Consider the following 20,865-nt stretch of genomic DNA (forward strand, 5'->3'; position numbering starts at 1 on the left):
GATCACCCCTGGAACCCTTTTTAAAAATCTGTGTTACATTGGCCACCCTCCAGTCATCAGGTACTGTGGATAATTTTAATGACAGGTTACAGATCACTAACAACAGATCAGCAATGCCTTGTTTGAGTTATTTCCGTACTCTGGGTTGTATGCCGTTCGGTCCAGGTGATTTATCACTCTTTAACTTGTCATTTTGGCTCAGTAAGCCTTCCAGGTTCACTGAGATTTCTTTCAGATCCTCTGCATCGTCACCCTTGAAAACCATTTCTGGTACAAGTAGATTTCTTACATCTTCTGTAAATACCAAAGCAAAGATTCATTCAGTCTGTCTGCTGTGGCTTTCTCCCTCCTGAGTGTGCACCTTTTGCTCCTTCACAGTCTGATGCTTCCTCACAGACTTTTTGCCTCTGATGTACCTGAAAAAGGTGTTACTATGAGTTTGTCTCCACAGCAAGGTTTTCTTCATATTCTCTTTTAGCCTTCTTTATCAGTGTTTTGCATCTAGTTTGACTACTTACGTTGCTTCTTATTTCTTCTTTTAGATTCTTTTTTCATTCTTTGAAGGATGCTCTTTTGGCTCTAATAGCCTCGTTCACATCAGCTTTTAACCACACTGGCTGTCGATTGCTCTTCTTTTCACCTTTGTTAATATGTGGAATACATCTGGTCTGGGCTTCCACAGTAGTATTTTTAAACAACGTCCATGCCTAATTTATAGTCCTAACCTTTGTGGCTGACCCTTTCAGCATTTTTAAAACCATTTTCCTCATTTTGACATAGTCACTCGTTTGAAAATTGAATGCTGCTACAGTAAATTTCTTTAGTGACTTCACTTCAGATATTACTACTACTACTTATCATTTCTATAGTGCTACTAGACGTACGCAGCGCTGTACACTTGAACATGAAGAGACAGTCCCTGCTTGACAGAGCTTACAATCTAATTAGAACAGACAAACAGGACAAACAAGAGATAAGGGAATATTAAAGTCAGGATGATAAAATAAGGGTTCTGAACAAAGTGAATAAGGGTTAGGAGTTAAAAGCAGCATCTAAAAGGTGGGCTTTTAGCTTAGATTTGAAGATGGCCAGAGATGGAGCTTGACGTACCGGCTCAGGAAGTCTATTCCAGGCATATGGTGCAGCAAGATAAAAGGAATGGAGTCTGGAGTTAGCAGTGGAGGAGAAGGTTGCAGATAAGAGAGATTTACCCAGTGAACGGAGTTCCCCGGGAGGAATGTAGGGAGAGATGAGAGTGGAGAGGTACTGAGGAGCTGCAGAGTGAATGCACTTTTATAGGTCAATAAGAGGAGTTTGAACTGTATGCGGAAACGGATAGGAAGCCAGTGAAGTGACTTGAGGAGAGGGCTAATATCAGTTCAAATTTGATCATGTTATGGTCACTGTGTCCCAGCTGATCCAACACTGTTGCCTCTCGTACCATCCCTTGCATTGCACTGAACTGAACTAGGCCCTGCTGTGCCTTCTAGAGGCTATCTGTTAATGCTGTATGCTCTAGTTCAAAATTTAAAACTATAGGGAAAAGGGTAGGGAGACTATTCTGACTTTATTAATAAACCAACCTTACCTCTTTTAAACCCCAGCCTTTAAATCACCAAAGCACAGAGCACAAAAAATGTTCACTTACCCAGAGAAATGTTCTCTTCCCTAACTGGTTATCAGAATGTGTATCTTTCTGTCCCTGTCCAGCAGATGATTCTTCCCCTCCAAAAGTTGAGCCACACCTACTTTGTGCCATAGCAGCCTCCATGGCTAATCCCAGGGCCTCTTCCATCACAGACATTTGCAGAGCTGCCACTTGGTCTTCGGTCCATACCTTTACAAAGTATAAAGCCTAAATGTGGTCTCTGCTAGGGATACTGACTTCAGCCAATTTATTTGCCTGCTACAACACTTCTATACAACTGGAAAATGACCCTTAGCTAGTGACTCATCATAAGTGTGTCTGCACATTCTCTTCTTGCCTGTGGAGAAAGTGTAGCTGCTAACCTGTAACAGGAATTCTCCATAAGTAGCAAGGAAGTGCAGCCATACTTTTTCTTCCCCTTGACATCTTTGGAAAGGACTTGGTATTTCTGCTAGTGACAGACTGAGGGAGGAGGGATCACTGCCAGTGCGGGAAGGCTGATGCATGCTCAGGAGGAGCTGGAGGAGAGCTCCAACACTGAATCTGTCATGGATAATATCATCATATGTGGCTGCATCTCCGTTATCTTCAGAGAACCTCCATTACAGGTAAGAAACTGCACTTTCCTGGCCAAAAAGCTGCATCTGTTTTTGCTATGTCTGCTATGCTGTATCTTCCAGATTCAGTTAGTACATTCTATCTACTTTTTGCAGATCGATATATATAACCTATCAAAGTTCTCAAAGCGTCAAGGGGATCACAGCTTACCGGTTTGTGCCACCATCAAAGCTGTTTGCTAACGTGACTATAAACCCAGATAATGCTGGATTCTGTGTCCCAGCAGGCAACTGCCTTGGCACAGGCATTCTGAATGTCAGTACGTGTATGCAGGGTAAGAGAAAATGGGCAAGTATTTTTCTTTTATCACTTACCTGATTATAACAAGCTACCAAGACCTGTAATTTCCACAATTCGAGAATTAAAAAAAAAAAAAAAAAAAAAAGGCTTTGCCACTGGAATACATACAATTTTCCCTAGCCCATTAAACATTTGCTATGGAAAGGGGGATAGGGAGGTCAATATATTACTTCTCCTGTTATACATTATCAACAAAGGTCCCACTTTAGAAATATTTGCCCTGTGCACAAAATGAGAAAAGGTTTTTGGAAATAAAACCGTAAAGTTTCTGCATATGAACAGGGTATTTTTTTTTTTAGTGGTTATAGCTGAATGTTTATGCCTACCCTTCTATGTGTGTACGTTGGTGTAGTTGTATATTTAGATTTCTCTCACATTTTTTTTTTCGTAGTAGCTGAAGTTGCATTATATTCAGGTACATTAAGTAATTTTAGTAGCGTAACAAGGGTGGGCGGTGGGGGCAGTTCACCCCAGGAGCAAGCAACAAGGGGGTGCAAGGAGCAGTCGTGCGGCTGTCAGCTCTGCTGGTCTCCTGCCCCCTCTGATGTTGCTTCCTGTTTAAGGGCAGGGGGCTGGTGTCACCCTTGCTAAGAGGAAGAGAGGGTGGGGTGTGATGCTCCTCAGAGGGGGCAGCGGTGACCCACCCTGGATGGCAAACAACTAGATACGCCACTAGGTAAGTTCCCTATTTCTGGAGGGCTTATGATATTTGTACCTAAGTGTTGCCATACTGGGACAGACCAAAGGTCCATCAAGCCAGCATCCTGTTTCCAACAGTGGCCAATCCAGGTCAAAAGCACCTGGCAAGATCTCAAAAAAGTACAGTACATCCTATGCTGCTCATCCTAGAAACAAAAAATATGCACAGAGTGTACAAATGCAAATATGATAACCCTAGGGGCTATAAACTAAGGTGAGGTAGAGTCTCATATGTAATTCACGATAGTATTTCTTTCACTCAACAGGTGAATCACTTATTCGTGTTTATTTTTAATTTTTAATCATTGACTCAACCTCCACCATCCTAAATCTGCTAACAAAAATACTGGATAACTAGTGACTTGTACAACAGTCTTCCTATATAATAATTCTCACCTTCAACCAGGGGCGTATCTGCGTGGGGCCTCAGGGGCCTGGGCCCCCGCAGATTTCGCCCTGGACCCCCCTACCGCTGCCAACCCTCCCCCTCCGTTGCTCGCCTACCTTCGCTGGCGGGGGACCCCAACCCCCGCCAGCCGAGGTCCGCGTCCTCCTGCCGCTGCCGGCTGCCTTTGGTCCTTTAATTCTTCCATTGAAGCTGGCGCCGACGAAAGTTTCTTTTGAGTCTGACGTCGCTGCACGTTGTACGTGCAGGACGTCAGACTCAGAAATTGTTTCTGAGTCTGACGTCCTGCACGTACAACGTGCAACGTGCAGCGACGTCAGATTCAAAAGAAACTTTTTCGTCGGCGCCAGCTTCAATGGAAGAATGAAAGGACCAAAGGCAGCCGGCAGCGGCAGGAGGACGCGGACCTCGGCTGGCGGGGGTTGGGGTCCCCCGCCAGCGAAGGTAGGCGAGCAACGGAGGGGGAGGGTTAGCAATGGCAGCGGCTGGGGGGAGGGGGATCGGCAATGGCGGCGGCGGCGGCGGCGGGGGGGGGGGGCTATAATGTGCCCCCCCCTCTCTGGCCCTGGCCCCCCCTACCGCCGCAGTTCAGATACGCCCCTGCCTTCAACAGGATGTGCTTGGGACCGTGCCTGCCGGAAGTGGTCTGCTAGGCAGGCACGCACTGACCTCAGTGACAGACAATTTGGCAAAGCAAAACAATCTGAGTGCTGGCCATTAGGACACAGGGTTGAAAGGAGAGTTTTAAAAGACTGAAAGAACCGAAAGTGTTAAATGGGGGGGGGGGGGGGGGGAGAGTTCTGAACGACTGAAAGACATGAACATTTGGGAAAGGAAAACAATCTGAATGCTGGCCATTAGGACACAGGGTAGATAGGAGAGTTTTAAAAGACTGAAGGAAACAAAAGTGTTAAACTGGAGAAGGGGGGGGGGGGGAGTTGTGAATGACTGAAAGACATGCAAATTTGGGACAGGAAAACAATCTCAATGCTGGCCATTAGCACACAGGGTACATAGGACAGTTTTAAAAGACTGAAGGAACCAAAAGTGTTCGGGGGTGGGGGGCAAGTTCTGAATGAATGAAAGAAATGAAAATTTACGAGAGAAACACAATCTGAATGCCAGGCATTTGTACACAGGGTAGATAGGACACTTTTAAAAAAAAATGAAGGACGTGAAAGTATTACATCTTGGGGGAGGGGTGAGGAGGAAAGCGGTGGGGTATCCGGATACTGGGCGTTAGGGCCACGGGGGTACATAGACTTTTGAAAGCCTTAAGGAACCCAAAAGTGTGGGAAGGAGGAGGAAAAGGAGGGGAGGGAACGGGGTGAGGAGCATTAGGAACAGGGGAGGGGGCCCTGTCACACACTCTCATTCTCACACACACACTGTCACACAGACAGTCTCACTCTGTCACACACCTGCACATTCACTCTGGCTCTCTCTCTCAAACATACACACTCCCAGGAAAACCTTGCTAGCGCCCTTTCATTCGTTCCAGAAACGGGCCTTTTTTTACTAGTAATGTAATAAAGCACACTGCACTTATCTTAGGCAGGTTGGTGCGCTCTTAAACCCCGACAGGTCCCCGTTTCGTATTCACTTTGTCAAGGGGGAGTGCCACCAAATCCGATTGCTGCCTCAAACGTTTGTGTGTGCTTGTTCACCTGTTGAGTGAAAGAAATACTATCGTGAATTACATATGAGACTCTACCTCACCTTAGTTTATAGCCCCTAGGGTTATCATATTTGCATTTGTACACTCTGTGCATAAAAAGGACTTTGAGAAGAAATTAGCGTTGGAAGCAAAAATACATAGTAAAAACTTTTTTAGATACATTAAAAGCAGGAAACCGGCCAAAGAGTCGGTTGGGCCGCTGGACGAAAATGGTGTTAAAGGGGCGATCAAGGAGGACAAAGCTGTAGCGGAGAAATTAAATGAATTCTTTGCTTCGGTCTTCACCGAGGAGGATTTGGGGGGGACACCGGTGCCGGAAAGAATATTTGAAGCGGGGGAGTCGGAGAAACTAAACAAATTCTCTGTAACCTTGGAGGATGTAATGGGTCAGTTCAGCAAGCTGAAGAGTAGTAAATCACCGGGACCTGATGGTATTCATCCTAGAGTATTAATAGAACTAAAAAATGAACTTGCGGAGCTACTGTTAGAAATATGCAATCTGTCCCTAAAATCGAGTGTAATACCGGAAGACTGGAGGGTAGCCAATGTTACTCCGATTTTTAAGAAAGGTTCCAGAGGAGATCCGGGAAATTATAGACCGGTGAGTCTGACGTCGGTGCCGGGCAAGATGGTGGAGGCTATTATTAAGAATAAAATTGCAGAGCATATACAAAAACATGGACTGATGAGACAAAGTCAGCACGGATTTAGTGAAGGGAAGTCTTGCCTCACCAATCTAATGCATTTTTTTGAGGGGGTAAGCAAACATGTGGACAATGGGGAGCCGGTTGATATTGTATATCTGGATTTTCAGAAGGCGTTTGACAAAGTGCCGCACGAAAGACTCCTGAAGAAATTGCAGAGTCATGGAATCGGAGGTAGGGTATTATTATGGATTAAGAACTGGTTGAAAGATAGGAAGCAGAGAGTAGGATTGCGTGGCCAGTATTCTCAGTGGAGGAGGGTAGTTAGTGGGGTCCCGCAGGGGTCTGTGCTGGGTCCGTTGCTTTTTAATGTATTTATAAATGACCTAGAGATGGGAATAACTAGTGAGGTAATTAAATTCGCCGATGACACAAAATTATTCAGGGTCGTCAAGTCGCAGGAGGAATGTGAACGATTACAGGAGGACCTTGCGAGACTGGGAGAATGGGCGTGCAAGTGGCAGATGAAGTTCAATGTTGACAAGTGCAAAGTGATGCATGTGGGTAAGAGGAACCCGAATTATAGCTACGTCTTGCAAGGTTCCGCGTTAGGAGTTACGGATCAAGAAAGGGATCTGGGTGTCGTCGTCGATGATACGCTGAAACCTTCTGCTCAGTGTGCTGCTGCGGCTAGGAAAGCGAATAGAATGTTGGGTGTTATTAAGAAGGGTATGGAGTCCAGGTGTGCGGATGTTATAATGCCGTTGTATCGCTCCATGGTGCGACCGCACCTGGAGTATTGTGTTCAGTACTGGTCTCCGTATCTCAAAAAAGATATAGTAGAATTGGAAAAGGTACAGCGAAGGGCGACGAAAATGATAGTGGGGATGGGACGACTTTCCTATGAAGAGAGGCTGAGAAGGCTAGGGCTTTTCAGCTTGGAGAAGAGACGGCTGAGGGGAGATATGATAGAAGTGTATAAAATAATGAGTGGAATGGATCGGGTGGATGTGAAGCGACTGTTCACGCTATCCAAAAATACTAGGACTAGAGGGCATGAGTTGAAGCTACAGTGTGGTAAATTTAAAACGAATCGGAGAAAATTTTTCTTCACCCAACGTGTAATTAGACTCTGGAATTCATTGCCGGAGAACGTGGTACGGGCGGTTAGCTTGACGGAGTTTAAAAAGGGGTTAGATAGATTCCTAAAGGACAAGTCCATAGACCGCTATTAAATGGACTGGAAAAATTCCTCATTTTTAGGTATAACTTGTCTGGAATGTTTTTACGTTTGGGGAGCGTGCCAGGTGCCCTTGACCTGGATTGGCCACTGTCGGTGACAGGATGCTGGGCTAGATGGACCTTTGGTCTTTCCCAGTATGGCACTACTTATGTACTTATGTACTTATGTGTAATTGGACAGAGTGCCGGTCCACAATTGTTTGACATCCTAGAAACAAGCAGCGGATCTTCAAGTCCATCCTAATAATGGCCTATGTACTTTTCCTTTAGGAAGCTATCCAAACCCTTTTTAAACCCAGCTAAGCTAACTGCTTTTACCACATTCTCTGGTAACAAATTCCAGAATTTAATTACACATTGAATGAAGAAATATTTTCTCTGGTTTGTTTGCTTCATTCCGTGTTCCCTAGTCCTAGTATTTTTGAATTGAGTGAACAAGTGATTCATGTCTACCTGTTCCACTCCACTCATTTTATAAACCTCTATGATATCTCCCCTCAGCCATCTTTTCTCCAAGCTGAAGAGCCTTAGCTGCCTTAGCCTTTCTTTATAGGGAAGTCATCCCATCCCCTTTAGCATTTTTGTTGCCCTTCTCTGTACCTTTTGTAATTCCATTGCATCTTTTTTGAGATGCGGTGACCAGAATTGCACACAGTATTTGAGGTGCGGTCACACCATGGAGCGATACAAAGGCATTATAACGTCCTCATTTTTGTTTTACATTCCTTTCCTAATAATATCTAACATTTTATTTGCTTTCTTTGCTGCCGCCGCACACTGAGATAAGGGTTTCAATCTATATCAACGATGACATCTAGATCCCTTTCCTGGTCGGTGACTCCTAATGTAGAACCTTGCATCACGTAACTATAGTTCGAGTTCCTCTTTCCCACTTGCACCACTTTGCACTTCCTCACATTAAACATCATCTGCTATTTGGATGCCCAGTGTCTTAAGGTCCTCTTGTAATTTCTCATAATCCTCTTGTGATTTAACAACATTGAATAACTTTGTGTCGTCAGCAAATTTAATTACCTCACTAGTTACTCCCATCTCTAGATCATTTATAAATACAGTAGAACGCTGGTATCCGAACGCCGATCATCCAGATTTCCAGTTATCTGGACCCATTATCCGCCAATACCTTCCCAGCCAATCCTCATGGTCTGTGCAGAGATAAGCCCTGCCCTTTCCTTTTCCGGCCTTTTCCAGATTCATACGCAGCAGAAAAAACCCTTTCTGCCTTGCTCTTGCGGGGTTGTGGCAGAGGAAGCATCCTTTCTATCGCTGCTTGCGGGGACGTGGCATAGGAAACAGCCTTTCCATCGCTGCTTATGGGTACGTGGTAGAGGAAGCAGCTTTGCTATTCTGCTTGCGGGGACGTGGCAGAGTAAACAGCCTTGCTATCACTGATTGGAAATGGAAAAAAAAATCAAAAAAGACATGTTGTCATTAAAAGAGAAAATTGATACTGTGGAGAAATTAAGAAAGCGAGTGTCAGGGAAACATTTGGCAGAAGATTATGGTGTAGGAACATCAACAATATCTGACATAAAAAGACAAAGTGATGCTATTGTAAACTACATCCCAGTTTTTGAAAAGATGAAGGGAGTTGATAAAACTCTATATTTTTGGTTCCTGCAACAAAGATCATTGGACCACCCTATTTCTGGGCCACTATTAGCTGAAAAGACAATGTTTTTCCATAAGCAGCTTCAGGGGGATTCAGACTTCAAAGCCAGCACTGGATGGCTTCGAAATTTCAACCACTGCCACGGAATAAGGCAAATTGAAAACCTTGGTGAGAAACTTTCTGCAAATTTGCCATCAGCTAATGACTTTGTTCTTCAGTTTAATGGCCTTATTAAGAACTATGACCCTGATTGTGTTTATAATGCAGATGAAACAGGTCTGAACTGGAAATCACTCCCCCAGTAAATCACCGATTAGTCATAAGGAGCAATCTGTCACACTCTTGATTGGGGAAAATGCAACTGGTAGTCATAAGTTGGAGTTATTGCTGATTAGTAAATTTAAAAATCCTTATGCATTCAAAAACATACATAACCTTCCGTTGTTGTACAGAAGCCAAAAAAAAGCATGGATGAGTTGTGAGGTTTTCCTTGACTTGTACGACACTTGTTTGTACATGGTTGCTGATGCTTGGAATCATGTTAAAAACCAAACCCTGGAAGGGACCCTCCAGCCTGAACATTTGAAGGCATGCATTTTGAATATTCCCACAGTAACGGAAAATGTGACGTTGAGGGAGACTTCTTATAAGTTCCTTACACGGATGTTCATTTCCCCACAAAGGGCATGGAGAACAGCTATGAGGAAAGATGATAAATGCTTGAAGTGTGGACATGCTCCAGCAGACCTAGGACACATGTTTTGGAGCTGTCCCAGAGTAGTGGAATTTTGGAGACAGCTTTGTGGTTTTGTGTCCAGTCTCTGGGGAGTTACTTGGCATAAAAGGCAGATGTTGCTGTTTGATAAGTTCCATTTTTCACAGTCTCCTCCAGGAGGGCTGAAGGCCTTTCTAAAGAGAGCAGTCCTGGTGGGGAAGAAAACAATTCTACACTCATGGATAGCTCCTGACGGCCCGGCTCTCTCCCAGTGGCGATCTAGGATGATTTTCCTCTGTTCAATGGAACGAAGAGAGGTGGGTGACCTGTCCTTGTGTAGAGGGGATTACTTTTGTCATCGGTGGTCTCCCTTTTGGGACTCCCTGACGGCGGTGGCACGCAGTAGAATATTAAATTTTTTGCACTGAATGGGTAGAGCACGGAGCAGTAACAGGGAGGGGAGGAGATGATTTTGTTACATAGGGATTTTGCTTGCTGATGCTGTATACTTCCTAGTACTCTTGACTTTACCAGGTTTCTAATTGAGAGAAGACATCATTTTGTAGAGTCAATGTCTGCCAGTTGTTACTAGCACATAACAAACATCGGTCTCACTCTTATATTTGACTGCATAAAACAAGATAGTGGGCTAAGTTAGAGGAAGATGGGGATTAGGGGGGGGGGGTCAATAGTAGAACACATATGATGCAGATGACACTGACTGTCTGAATATCATTTGTTTTGTATTTACTCTTCATCAATAAAAAACAAAAAACAAACAAACCCTGAAAAACGCGTGGAACATAATTCTAAACAAACCTGAAAGCCCCGGAGAGGGAAAAGAAGAAGATGTCCTTGAAAAAATTACCAGAGATCTTGTACAGGTTCCTTGTTGCTCTGATTGTGATGTTGAGAATGTCAGTGAATGGATATGCAGTGATGCAAATGATCCAGGGTATCAGATCATGATGAAATCGTGGAATCAGTACAGGACAAAGAACATGAAGAATCAGAAACTGATGATGATCACCAGGTTGATGCTGATACGGGACTGACACATGAAGAAGCCTTTGAATGTTTAAATACAGTGATGGCTTAGCTGGAAAAGCGGGAAGAAAGCGGTTCAAAACAACTCATTTTTCTGAATAGACTATCAGGCTCATTTTCGAAAGAGAAGGACGCCCATCTTTCTACACAAATCAGAAGATGGGCGTCCTCACAGGGTCGCCCAAATCGGCATAATCGAAAGCCGATTTTGGGCGTCCCCAACTGCTTTCCATTGCAGGGACGACCAAAGTTCATGGGGGCGTGTCGGAGGCGTAGCAAAGGCGGGACGTGGGTATGCCTAACACATGGGCGTCCTCGACCCATAATGGGAAAAAAAAGGTCGTCCCTGACGAACGCTTGGATGACTTTACCTGGTCCTGTTTTTATTATGACCAAGCCACAAAAAGGTGCCCAAACTGACCAGATGACCACTGGAGGGAATCAGGGATGACCTTCCCTTACTCCCCCAGTGGTCACTAACCCCCTCCCACCCTCAAAAAAAAATCTTTTGTGCCAGCCTCTATGCCAGCCTCAAATGTCATACTCAGGTCCATCACAGCAGTATGCAGGTGCCTGGAGCAGTTTTAGTGGGTGCAGTGCACTTCAGGCAGGCAGACCCATCCCCCTCCTACCTGTTACACTTGTGGTGGTAAATGTGAGCCCTCCAAAATCCACCAGAAACCCACTGTATCCACATCTAGGTGCCCCTCTTCACCCATAAGGGCTATGGTAGTGGTGCACACAAGGTAAGGGAGCTATGTATCTGGGAGCAATTTGTGAAGTCCACTACAGTGCCCCCTAGGGTGCCCGGTTGGTGTCCTGGCATGTGAGGGGGACCAGTGCACTACGAATGCTGGCTCCTCCCACGACCAAAAGGCTTGTATTTGGTCGTTTCTGAGATGGTCGTCCTTGGTTTCCATTATCGCCGAAAATCAGAAATGACCAAGTCTAGGGACCTCCATCTTGTTTCGATAATACGGGTTTCCCCGCCCCTCCACTGGGACATTTTGCGAGGATGTCCTCAGCAAAACTTGGGCGTCCCTTTCGATTATACCCCTCCACGTGATCTTGCAGTAGAGAAACGAAAATCGGCCTTGAATTACTTGCATTTTTAGTGTACAGTAGTGTATATACTGTATGTACAAGAAATACAGCACTGTACTTTATTTAAAAACAGTACTTTTTGATTAAAACTACAGTATTTTATACTTTTTTCTGCAAACACATTGATGAAAATTAAACTATTGTTTAATATGCAATGCTGTAATCTTGTTTTCTTTACAGAAATTTGGTATGTCCAATTGTCCGGATTTATTATTATCCGGGCCACCCTCTGCAGATGATAGTCCGGATAATCGGCGGTCCACTGTATATTAAAAAGCAGTGGTCCCTTCTAGATGCTAGAGTGGAATTGAATGTTGTGTGCCCTCCCTAAATGCAGGCTGGGGTCTGAACCAGAGGTTGTAACCATTAGTTCGTAATTATTGCTATATGTTTTATTTTTTAATTCTAAATTCTTGGATTCCAAATTTCCTAAACTTGTGGACAGAAAGGCTGTTAATGATATTTCCTTTTATTTCTTTTTTGCCTCTTGTATAAATGCTGATTGCATACTCACGTATTGTGATGATATATTGAAATATATGAATAAAGAAATAATTATAAAAAAAGAAGAAAAAAAAAGCAGTGGTCCCAGCACAGACCCCTGAGGAACCCCACTATCTACCCTTCTCCATTGAGAATACTGACCATTTAACCAGTTTTTAATCCACAATAGAACACTACTTTCTATTCCATGACTTTCCAATTTCCTCTGGAGTCTTTCATGAGGTACTTTGTCAAACGCCTTTTGAAAAACCAGACACACAATGTCAATCGGCTCACCTTTATCCACATGTTTGTTCACCCCTTCAAAGAAATGTAATAGATTGGTGAGGCAAGATTTCTCTTCACTATATCCATGTTGACTTTGACTCATTAATCCAAATTTTTGAAAATGCTCTCTAATTTTGTTCTTTAGAATAGTCTCTACCATTTTGCCTGGCACTGACATCAGGCTCACCTGTCTAAACTTCCCAGATCACCTCTGGAACCTTTTTGTAAAAATCAGCGTTACATTGGTCACCTTCCAATCTTCCAGTACAATGCTTGATTTTAAAGATAAATTACATATTATTAACAATAGTTCTGCAAGTTCATCTTTCAATTCTATCAGTACTCTGGGATGAATACCATCTGGTCCAGACTATTTGCTACTCTTCAGTTTGTCAAATTGCCCCATTACATCTTTCAGGTTTATAGAGATTTCATTCAGTTTTCTAACTCGTCAGCTTTGAATACCATTTCTGGAACCGGTATCTCTCCCAAATCTTCCTCGGTGAAGACCAAAGCAAAGAATTCATTTAATCTCTTCGGTATGGCTTTCTGAGTGCGCCTTTTTCACCTCGATTATCTAGCGGACCAAATGATTTTTTTTGCCGGCTTCTTGATTTTAATATACCTAAAAATTTTTTTACTAAGTGTTTTTGCCTCCAACGCAATCTGTTTTTCAAAGTCCCTCTTTGCCTTCCTTATGAACGTTTTGCATTTGACTTGCTGTTTCTTATTATTTTCAGTTGGATCCTACTTCCATTTGCTGAAAGATTTTCTTTTAGCTGTAAAACTTCCTTCACCTCACTTTTTAACCATGCCAGCTGTCGTTTGGCCTTCCTTTCACCTTTTTTAATACATGGAATATAACGGGCCTGGGCTTCTAGGAAGGTATTTTTGAACATCATCCACTCCTGATACAAATTTTTGACCTTTGCAGCTGCTCCTCTTAAGTTTTTTTTTTTTTTTTTTTACCGTTCTCATTTTATCACAGTCTCCTTTTTGAAAGTTAAATGCTAACGTATTGAATTTCCTGTGTGTACTTCAGAGCTTATATCACTTCTAATCGTATTATGATCACTGTTATTAAGCAGCGGCTGCTCCAGATCATATGCTCCACTAGCGACTAGGCCTAGAATTTTTCCTCCTCTTGTTGGCTGCTCCATAAAGCAGTCCTTGATTTCTTCAAGAAATGTTACCTTCTTTGCATGCCCTGATGTTACATTTACCTAGTCAGTGTTGGGGTTATTGAAATTAAAAAACTGAAAAATCCACTCTCTCTACTGTAATGTTGAAATAACAATAAGAACAAAAATTGTGGAGAAAAAATATCTCAGCCAACAAGAAGTCATGCCACAGCAACTAATAATAGTCCAAATAGGCACGCTTCTCCATAATCATAGGTCAGAAAAAAGTCCACTATATAGAAAAACGGCTTTTCAGCATTACAATAGGATAATGTTCATGTAACTGCTAAAGGCTTATAACAATGTCCCTAGCAACCATTTACTAGCAGCAGTAGCAATTTCAGAATTGGCAATAGCAGTCAAATGCAAAAACCACAATACTTATCTGGCAGTCGTTGGAATCCCAGATCCCAACAGGAGTAGCACTGTTCTAATGCTCTAAAACACAGCACACCACTCCACAAATACCGTCCCTACAGTAAAAGTCTGGTGGTGATTATGTTGTTTGGAATGCTTCACAGCAGCAGAGACAGGGAGAGCTTGTGAAGATTGAGGGAAAGATGTGTGGTGCAAAGTACAGGCAGAACCTGGAGGAAAACCTGTTGCAGCCTGCCATAGACCTGGGACTGGAGAGGAGATTGACTTTAAACTGCCCCACCCCTCTGGCCTCCAGGTCAGAGACATGCACAATAACATGCAAAGGAGTTCAAAAGAATTTCAGAAGCCATATTCTACACGCTTTCCTCGTATATTCTATTGTTCATATTGTGCTAACTAGTAACCTTTCTCATCTGAAATGATTACTTATAGGTCTCGTTCCTGTTTGACAATTGCCTGTTTTTGTCCTGTTAATAGAATTTCACAGTGAGTTGCAGATACCACGCTTTTGTCAGAATCAGTTTCCAAACCCTTGAACATCCTTCTAGTTTTTAGGTGTTCCTTTTTTGTCAGCATGTTCATCCGGTTAAAGATTTTATCATATTCAAACAGATTTTTGTCTCGTGTTTCTTTTTGTTTTTATTTATTTGGATTTAGCTCACATCTTTATCAGCAGTTCCCAGACAGCTGATAATTATAAGCATAGGCGGTTGGTGGCCCAACTGTTTGGGGAGGCTAAAGGGGGTGGGGTTAGGGGTGGGGCCAGGGGCGGAGCTTACATCCATAATTGTCTGACAACACACAGAAAAAAAAATAAGTAAAAATAAAATAGTCACAATTAATATGATGTAAAGGAAATCACAAACAAGATCAACCTAAGCCTCCAAATCATGCACTCCTGGGCGGACGCATTCCAGTTAAAACTTAATGCAGAAAAAACACAATGTGTAGTACTCACCTCACAACATAACACAAACAACTTCTCCACCATAACCACAACAAACTTTTCTCTCCCCGTCTCAAATAATCTGAAAATTATTGGAGTCACCATTGACCGAAACCTCACACTCGAAACCCATGTGAAGTTCTCAACGAAAAAGATGTTCCACTCAATGTGGAAACTCAAAAGAGTAAAACCTTTCTTCCCGAGATCCATCTTTCGTAACCTAGTACAGTCAATGGTACTAAGTCATCTGGATTATTGCAACGCACTGTACGCTGGCTGTAAAGAACAGACTATCAAGAAACTCCAAACGGCCCAAAATACAGCAGCCAGACTCATATTTGGTAAAACAAAATATGAAAGTGCTAAACCCCTAAGAGAGAAACTCCACTGGCTCCCAATGAAGGAATGCATCACGTTCAAGATTTGCACAATTGTACACAAAATCATTCACGGAGACGCCCTGGCCTACATGCTAGACCTTGTAGACCTGCTCCCCAGAAATGCCAAAAGATCATCCCACCAATTTCTGAACCTACACTTCCCCAGCTGTAAGGGACTAAAATACAAGCTAACTCATGCGACTACCTTCTCTTACATGAGCACGCAAATGTGGAACGCCCTACCAACGGATCTGAAAACGAATAACGGAATATCGAACTTCCGTAAATCTCTGAAGACATATCTCTTCAACAAGGCTTACAAAGAGATCCTATAGCCTAACAATACCACCTCATCAAACTACCCTGTTCTGAAAGTCATCCTTCGATAACTATCTGCTTAGATCTCTTTTCCTATCTTTATTCTTTTTGCATTACCAATTGTATTTGATATCCTGGAATGGCGTCGCCATAACAGGTCTCTGTAAGCCACATTGAGCCTGCAAATAGGTGGGATAATGTGGGATACAAATGCAATAAATAAATAATAAATAATACCTTTTTATTAAATTTAGATATTGAATATGTATCATATGTCAAAGAATAAAGTGGTTGCTCAAAGCATATACTAACCACAATCGCTCAACTGCAAAACACTATGAACATCTTTGTGCAAAAACACACTCAGAACCTTACTGTACCATAAATATTACACTGGGCAGACCCTAATACACCATATACCACCCAAACGGACAACATCACAGACAGAAGACCGTCAACAATATGAAACATGGGATCATATCACAATTCTCATGTACAGCCACAAAACATCCTTTTAGGGTGGGAATTCACAATGAACTCCTTTTATTAACGACCAGATAGAGATAACAGTTTTCAAATTTCAATTTTGGCACAGTATAAGTCATCACAAACAAAATATAGGAAAGCCAAAAGCATTAGGGGCTTATAGTCCATTTAGTTATGTTTAAACAAAAGAGATCTGCATGAAACAAAATATTTATTTTTTTTATTTTGACTTAAACCTTCAGAGTCAGCACCTACCTCTCCTGAAATCCAACGTGCGCTGCGTGCCACAATTTCCTTATTATGATCTGGGTCGGAAGTGGGAACACCTCAGACAACCACTGTTAACCAGCCTTGAGCGTCGTTGAGCCTTCCCTTCCCTACTCAGTGACGGCCCCTCCCGCGCGGAACAGAAAGTTGCATCGCTCTCGTAGGGAAGGCTGACTGACTGAGGCGGCGAAGAAAGAAGCACGTCATCATGAATATCCCACCCTGTCACACACATCGTCAGCGTCAGTCAACCCAGGCTCCGCCGATCCATGCATCCACCCATCACCCCTTCCCTGCGCGAGCTCTGACTCACTGTCCCCATCCGGGATGATCCCCGCGTCATTAATCTCTAGGCAAGAAGAGGAGGAGGAGGGACGCGGCGCGCCGGAACTGGGCATGGTGCTCAGGTGATAGTGAGCTGGCCAGCAGCACTCAGAGCACTGCAGAGAGAGGAGAGGATGGGTCATTCTAAGAACGAAAAAGATAAAGAAAGACGGCATGTCGGCATCGCGTCGGAGAATGAGACTGCTGCGGCTGCCGGCTGGGGAGGCTTAGCCTCCCCAAGCCTCTTATACAGGGTGCCTATGATTATAAGTTTGTACCAGAAGCAGTGGAGGGTTAAATTACTTACCCAAGATCACAAGGAGCAACAGTGGGCTTTGAATCAGACTTCCCTGGTTGTCAGCCAGTGTTCTAACCACTAGGCTACCCATTCCTCTAAAATGTCACTAATAAAGATTCTGAAAAGAACTGGTTCTAGCACCAACCCCTCAGAAAACCCACTAGCTACTTTGGAGGCAATAAGGACAGTGATTTACAAGATTAAACCAGTGTTTACCTGTGTAACATGGTGGATTAATTGTTAACCTGCTCCCTCCTCCCTAATCCAGTGCAGATAGAGGGTGGCATTAGGTCAGGAATTACACATGGAGATTGCATAACTTCTGCATGTCACTCCTGTTGCATACTTTTATACCCGTTTTGGTACGTGTGCAAAAGTACATAGGTATTTTTTATCACCATTCTGCACACCAGCCAGATTTTCAAAACAATACTTTATGTGGAGTTTTCCTTTGAAAGTAAATGTGCAGCCCTGTTCTCCATTGAAGTTTTGATTATTAACCTCCCTACCTTTACCAGCCTTTACTCCATTTACTATCTGTGCCTCACCAGTCCACTAATTTTTCTTTTTAGTGTGTGAACAAACATTGATAAAGGTGAGACAGCTGATCTAGTATATCTAGATTTTCAGAAAGCATTTGGCAAAGTACCTCATGAGACACTCCTAAGGTAATTTAAAAAGTTACAGAATAGGAGGTAGTGTCATACTGTGGACTGGGAATTGGTTAAAAGAAAACAGAGAGTAGGGCTAAATGGTCAGCATTCCCAGTGGCCCACAGTTCTGTACTGGAACTGGTGCTCTTTAAGATATTTATAAATGATCTGGAAATGATAACAAGTGAGGTAACCAAATTTGCAGATGACACAAAATTATTAAAAGTTGTTAAATCACTAGCAAATTGTGACAAATTGCAGGGGGACCTTGTGAGGCAGGGAGACTAGGCATTCAGGGGCCTGTTTTCAAAGGTACGTAAGAGCCTATGCGCATTCAGCATGTGCCAAATCGGCATTACCACCCAGCTATCGCGTACCCCAGGTGGTAATTCCGAATTCGGCACATGCCGAAAACATGCACAGTGCGCTTACCTGGCGGTTGATGGCGATGGGCGCAAGCTGCATGCTTACCGCCCAGGTAGCATGTCAGTGGGTGGTGGTAAGGTCTCAGGCCGAAAATAGGCACTCACTGGTTTTCATTTTGCTGCACGTCCATTTTCCAGTCCCTTAAAAAAGGGCCCTTGTTCCAGGACTTTGTAAAACTGGCCTGGTGTGTCCCCAAAAGATGTGCTCACACTGTCACAGGCCACTTTTTGCCACAGCTTAGTAAAAGGGCTCCTCAAATGGCAGATGAATTTTAATGTGGACCAGAGGAAAGTGATGCACATAGGGAGGAATAACTCAAAGAATAGCCACATTATCCTAGGTTCCACATCAGGAATCACCACCCAGGAAAAGGATCTAAGCATCATTTTGGATGTTGAAATCCTCTGCTCAGTGTGTAGTTGCAGCCAAGAAATTTATTAGGAAAGGGATGGAGGATAAAACAGATGTAATGGCAGGGGGTACCCATCCTTAATAATTTATTAAGGCCTTGATAATGCAGGGCCTGAGGTTTCCACCCTTTTTTGTACAAAAAGGGTGGAAACCTCAGGTCTCTGTCTGGGGAATTAGGACAGATGCAGCCCTGTGCCAGATTTTGCTTAATACAATCTTATGTGACCTTAATATGATCACTAAGACCCTGGCACAGGGCACTTGGCACTTGGGTAGGGTCTTGGCCCGCTTTAGCCAAAAACACCATCAAATGAGTGGTACTAGTAATAGTCTGCAGGGATACCTGGAGACACCTCAGTAGTAACAGCTTTGACTGGAACCAGGAGTCTAAGATCTGGCATGCAGGAGAGAAACCAGGCAACAATCTGATCCTGTTGTCAGTGAATAAGGGGGTTATGTTGACTGCATCAAACATAGTAACATAGTAGATGACGGCAGAAAAAGAACTGCACGGTCCATCCAGTCTGCCCAACAAGACAACTCATGTGTGCTACTTTTTGTGTATACCCTACTTTGATTTGTACCTATGCTCTTCAGGGCACAGACCGTATAAGTCTGCCCAGCACTATCCCCGCCTCCCAACCACCAGCCCCGCCTCCTAACCACCGGCTCTGGTACAGACCGTATAAGTCTGCCCAGCACTATCCCCGCCTCCCACCACCAGCTCTGGCACAGACTGCATAAGTCTGCCCCACCTCCCACTACCGACTCTGCTATCCAATCTCGGTTACGCTCCTGAGGATCCATTCCTTCTGAGGAGGATTCCTTTATATTTATCCCACGCATGTTAGAATTCCGTTACCGTTTTCATCTCCACCACCTCCCGCGGGAGGGCATTCCAAGCGTCCACCACTCTCTCCGTGAAGAAATATCTGGTATCTGAGCACCAGGTATCAAACATCAAGTTCAAATTCTATACTACTTGCCTAGGTGCCAGTGATATTCAGACTGGTACCTGGATAAAGTTAGCACAGCCTTCTTTTTTTTTTTTTTTTTTTTTTTTTTTTGCTGTTCTAACTTTATCCAGGCCAGGCAGTTATTCAGTTAGTGGACTGAATTTTGCCAAATTGGCCTAGGCTTCTTCCCTTGTTGGCCCCTGCACTAGATAATGCTGCTGAAAATCTGAGTATGAAGCTGGTGAGTGGGACTAATCCTGATAGGAGTTGTTCTCAGATAAGTCCTGCTGAATATTTACCCCTTTATCTTTAAATTTGTATTGGTTTTGATGCCCAAACCCATGAGAGTCTGTTCTAATAGGTACTCATGGAGGGTAATTTTGATATATTATTTTTTATGTTTCAACATTTTTATTGATCTTCAACAATTAAGCATCCAACATGTTCCATTTACTTTTAACTAACAACCAAAAGCCACTAGCTGGAGTAAAGTATTAGTCTTGTCAACCAAATTTTTTAACAGTTCCCCCCCCCCCCCCCCCCACTTCACCCTCCCCCGTTATGGCACAACTTTTGAATCTTCCTACTAAGATAAACACCACCATCAGTGACATGAATACAACTTCTTTTGTCAGAATACATCCAAAGGGTAACATCCTATGTTGCCTTCCATCTCTTAAAACCAATTCCCCCCTCCCCTCCCCCCACTCTTTCCCATACTCCTATTTTTTTATTTTATTTATTTATTGCATTTGTATCCCACATTTTCCCACCTCTTTGCAGGCTCAATGTGGCTTACAGTACATCATGCGTAATGGAAATATATTAGAAAATGGACATTTAGTGTTGCAGAAGAATCTTTGGTAACATGATAATGAAAAGACATGATAGTAGTATTACAAGCAGATATTATAACACAGTTCTGAATATGTGTGGAGGAGTTATGTACAGTGGTGGAAATAAGTATTTGATCCCTTGCTGATTTTGTAAGTTTGCCCACTGACAAAGACATGAGCAGCCCATAATTGAAGGGTAGGTTATTGGTAACAGTGAGAGATAGCACATCACAAATTAAATCCGGAAAATCACATTGTGGAAAGTATATGAATTTATTTGCATTCTGCAGAGGGAAATAAGTATTTGATCCCCCACCAACCAGTAAGAGATCTGGCCCCTACAGACCAGGTAGATGCTCCAAATCAACTCGTTACCTGCATGACAGACAGCTGTCGGCAATGGTCACCTGTATGAAAGACACCTGTCCACAGACTCAGTGAATCAGTCAGACTCTAACCTCTACAAAATGGCCAAGAGCAAGGAGCTGTCTAAGGATGTC

At 43.3% G+C, this 20,865-nt stretch overlaps 1 protein-coding gene across 1 annotated transcript in view; it reads left to right on the plus strand.

The window, feature by feature from the left end:
* Nucleotides 1-20,865, plus strand: part of SCARB2 (scavenger receptor class B member 2) — a 187,580-nt gene that overhangs the window by 114,698 nt on the left and 52,017 nt on the right. Inside the window, exon 7 of the mRNA XM_030190578.1 lies at nucleotides 2,362-2,540. Coding sequence (XP_030046438.1) covers nucleotides 2,362-2,540 — 179 coding nt within the window. The remainder of the gene's footprint in view (nucleotides 1-2,361; nucleotides 2,541-20,865) is intronic.

The sequence above is a fragment of the Microcaecilia unicolor genome, chromosome 2 (genome assembly GCF_901765095.1).
Source record: "Microcaecilia unicolor chromosome 2, aMicUni1.1, whole genome shotgun sequence".
In the NCBI taxonomy this organism is placed as follows: domain Eukaryota; kingdom Metazoa; phylum Chordata; class Amphibia; order Gymnophiona; family Siphonopidae; genus Microcaecilia; species Microcaecilia unicolor.